General features: G+C 30.9%; 1 protein-coding gene across 1 annotated transcript in view; it reads left to right on the top strand.

Moving 5' to 3' along the window:
• LOC119832070 (diuretic hormone receptor) overlaps positions 1 to 3,810 on the top strand; it is a 10,952-nt gene that overhangs the window by 5,620 nt on the left and 1,522 nt on the right. The window contains exons 6-7 of the mRNA XM_038355669.1: positions 867 to 992; positions 1,369 to 1,557. Coding sequence (XP_038211597.1) covers positions 867 to 992; positions 1,369 to 1,557 — 315 coding nt within the window. The remainder of the gene's footprint in view (positions 1 to 866; positions 993 to 1,368; positions 1,558 to 3,810) is intronic.

Here is a 3,810-nt window from a genome sequence, read left to right as displayed (position 1 = left end):
ATATATGCAATTTGGTTTTTTATATCTAATTTAAACCCAAATATAATTTTCTATAATTTCTTTAACTATATTATGTTCTTTACTCTATTATCTGTTATAAAAGTTGGCAGAATACATTGTAATAATTGTTTATCCACTCTCTTACTCGTATATTGAATGCCATTAATTTCGATATGCTTTTGCATATCATGTTTGATTGAAAACAAATTAATTTTGATTTGTTTGTGCCTGCCATTCCTCATAACAATACAACAAACAAATAAGGAAACCTCACTGATTGCATTACATCAATTATTTGCACTTTTTTAATCCACGTATTTGGATTTTATTTTCATGATATGTTTCAAATATGTTATATAACTAATTCATACATCTTGTATACAAAATTAGTGACAGTACCTGGAATTCACGAATTACTTAAGTTTGATATATAATATCTAAGATAACACCCGCAGCCTTGTCATTGTTGGCGACTTTCGAGAACGAGGTTTATAATTAGTTTCTAACAATGTCTCCGGAAAACGTCTCATTGATACCAATCATAAGTTTTCTATTCACTGTCCATTAAATTACTTTCCCTTCCTTTGGAAGTTTTGTAAAATATCTTTGTGGTTGGATTATAAAAACTGGAATTGTTTCAAGCAATTTATGTAGCATAATAATTTATGAAATATAGATAAACTATGTATTACTGAAAATGCAAATTGCTATTATTTGCTAGAATTTCCTCATGCCTAACCTTGATATTTAAAAAACATATCTACTAAGATTCAGTCACATATATAACTTTCATGTTCGTAGGAATCCTATCTATCACGGGTTTCTCTATAAGAATAGCACGGATAATTGAATACATGCTGTTACAGTTGTCCATAGCTGGCGAGGCTCGTATGTGCACCTGGATCCACGAGCACCAAGTCGATTGGATACACAAAGCGCCCGCGCTGGCTGGGCTTGCGCTCAATTTATTTTTTTTAATTAGGATTATGTGGGTGAGTATACACGTGTTGTTATTATAAAAACGTTGACGTCTTTGCGAAATTGGATGGATTTGAGATCGCATTAAGAAGGTTATCTTAATGGCCTAATGCAATTTACGCGGGATATAAACATCCTATGTTAATATGAAACAAAAGTTGCAATTGAATCCATGAGATAATATTAAAACATTAAAAAATTATCACAATCATTGTCCCCAGATAAGCATTAATTGATTTTACATTATTGTATCACAGTAATAAGTATCCAATGTATTTGGATTGACTCCATAGGATATATTTATTCTATTATACGTATTCATGAATACTCGTTGTAGTGAGACTAGTCGACCCATTTAGGGAAAACGTAACAATTATAAATTTCCCACAGGTACTCATAACCAAACTGCGTTCAGCAAATACTATAGAAACAGAACAATACAGGAAAGCAACGAAAGCGCTTCTAGTTTTAATCCCACTACTGGGCATTACAAACTTACTCGTGCTATGCGGACCTAGCGATGACTCGTGGTTCGCTTACACGTTCGATTATATGAGAGCTCTCCTGCTCTCAACACAGGTAAGTTTAGCTATTAATATTCATGTATATTTCTATTCAAAACAATATTCACTAACCTGAAGGCAATATAGGTTACCATAGCATATAGCTTTGTCAAGTATATTGCGTTTGAAAAATGGTTAATTTGCTGAGGTAAGTAATCAATATATAATATAAAATATCTCTGAACAATCATGTCCATTTGGGGATAACATGAGGAACATATTTTGCATATTATTGTTATTGGGTTTAGTTTAAACTGACGTTAAGCCAATGTCGAAATAAAGAAGCGACAAATTATCCACAAAAAAAAACAAAAAGGTCCACTAACACGCAGTTGGTTGTCTTTTCATATATATTTCAGTGTTCCATCCACGTATCGGAATGTTGTCAACGTCTTCGCATTTCAATGCAGATTTCTTGAATATATTTTTCATCCCGACACGTGCAACGCCGATAAATTTCGAGTGTGGACCGATCCTAGTATATTGTTCCGTAATCTCTTGTTAGCGACAGCAATTAAGTTTTGTTAACAATGTTTGCTGTAGTTAACCTACTACGTAACTAATGTTAACTTATCATAAAATGATGATTATCATCGAAACATCAGTGAATTTAATTATAATGCCTTTAATCACGCAAACGCGTGTAACGAATAATAAATAATAAACAGAAAATCTACGTATATTTGCAAAAATACCACAGCATGTTTCGCTACACCGTAGAACGCAACCGTAGCACATCCGTAGCCTGAGGCGATTGCATTTCAGCCAAGTATTTTTTATCTCATCGTTGTTTTATCAAGTATATGTGCAAAAAAAAAAAATACGCTGATTGCTAAGTATAATTATATTGTCCTACTTTGCAGCTAATGATTTAAGTAAACAACTCATTAACTTCTTGTTTACGTGGACATGAAATTAATGGGTACATTTTTCTTGAAGTCTTTAATTAAAACATAATTCTTATAATTGCTAACTGAAAATTTGTTTTTTTACCTAAACTTGTTGACAGTTAACCATAATCAAAAATACAATGTAAATAGATATCGCAAATTCATATTAATATTACCAAATACAATGACACTGTACATAATTCGACCCAATATTCTGTATATTGCCTAAATTCCGTTCCGGGATGAAACCGCTATAATAATTAGTCTGTTTATGACGTTGAAAATGCTTTATTCAACATGAAAATTTGCTCCTGTTGTTGATGGATTGAAGGATTCAGTGAATAAATTACTTTACTAAGATTACTCCGTTATTGGACTATTCTCAATCAGAAACCTCTTTCCACAAGCAAATTCTGAATCCGTGAAAAATGTAGTACATTTCTGTATCACATTGGGCAATGCATATAAATTTATTTGAAAAAATACCAATGAACGCCTAAAAAGATTTATGAGCAACTTTATCAATGAAATATGTAGTAAAAAAAAATATGTAGTAGTGTCACGTAAAAGATACTATTGATTTAAATTAAAAAAATATTGTCTATAACCTAAAGGAAACCTTAATAAATGAAAATTATTAAATAGACCTACCTACCTTACCTACTTAATACTTGAATGCATAGTTAAAGAGGCGCCGAATGAATTCTCACTAATTACTTACTTGATACATTAACCAGAGAGATTTGGAATTATATTCGTAAATACAGTGTCAATGAACAAGCTACTTATTCTTTACAAATACAACGAGACTTGGCCATTAGCAAGTCTTAAGATTATCCACGCTTAAATATCAATCTTTTGGAACTTAATAATTTCGAAGTAATTTACCTGAACCTTACCTTACTTGCAATATTTCTTGACTTTTAATCCTTCTTAAGATATAACTAATTACGCAGTTCGGAAGATTAGACAAATCTCTTCCAAATTTGCAAAAGAGAATAAATAACAAGAAAAGTTATTTAAATGTTACACTTTGAACCTTTTTTAAAGGATCCAATTTCTTATGCCTTTATTAAACTATTGTTTACATTATGACGTACGTAGGCAGTACGTTTATTAATAATTTTCTCTAAAAGTGATGTGATAGTGATTTTATAATTTGTTTCCTTTTTTCGCCTTATTTTATAATAATTTATTTCATTTATTATACTTTATAATTATTTCCTACTAATATATATATATAAGTTTAAATACCAATTTGCTTTTAAAATATCTATAAGTATGTTTGTATTGTTTATATAATGTATGTTTATTTCTTTTGACTGGCACTCCAACAAGGGGCTACTGAAAATCAGCGCTGCGCATTACGCGTGGCACAC

Source organism: Zerene cesonia, chromosome 14 (genome assembly GCF_012273895.1).
Source record: "Zerene cesonia ecotype Mississippi chromosome 14, Zerene_cesonia_1.1, whole genome shotgun sequence".
Classification (NCBI taxonomy): domain Eukaryota; kingdom Metazoa; phylum Arthropoda; class Insecta; order Lepidoptera; family Pieridae; genus Zerene; species Zerene cesonia.
This window is presented reverse-complemented; position numbering and strand designations above follow the sequence as displayed.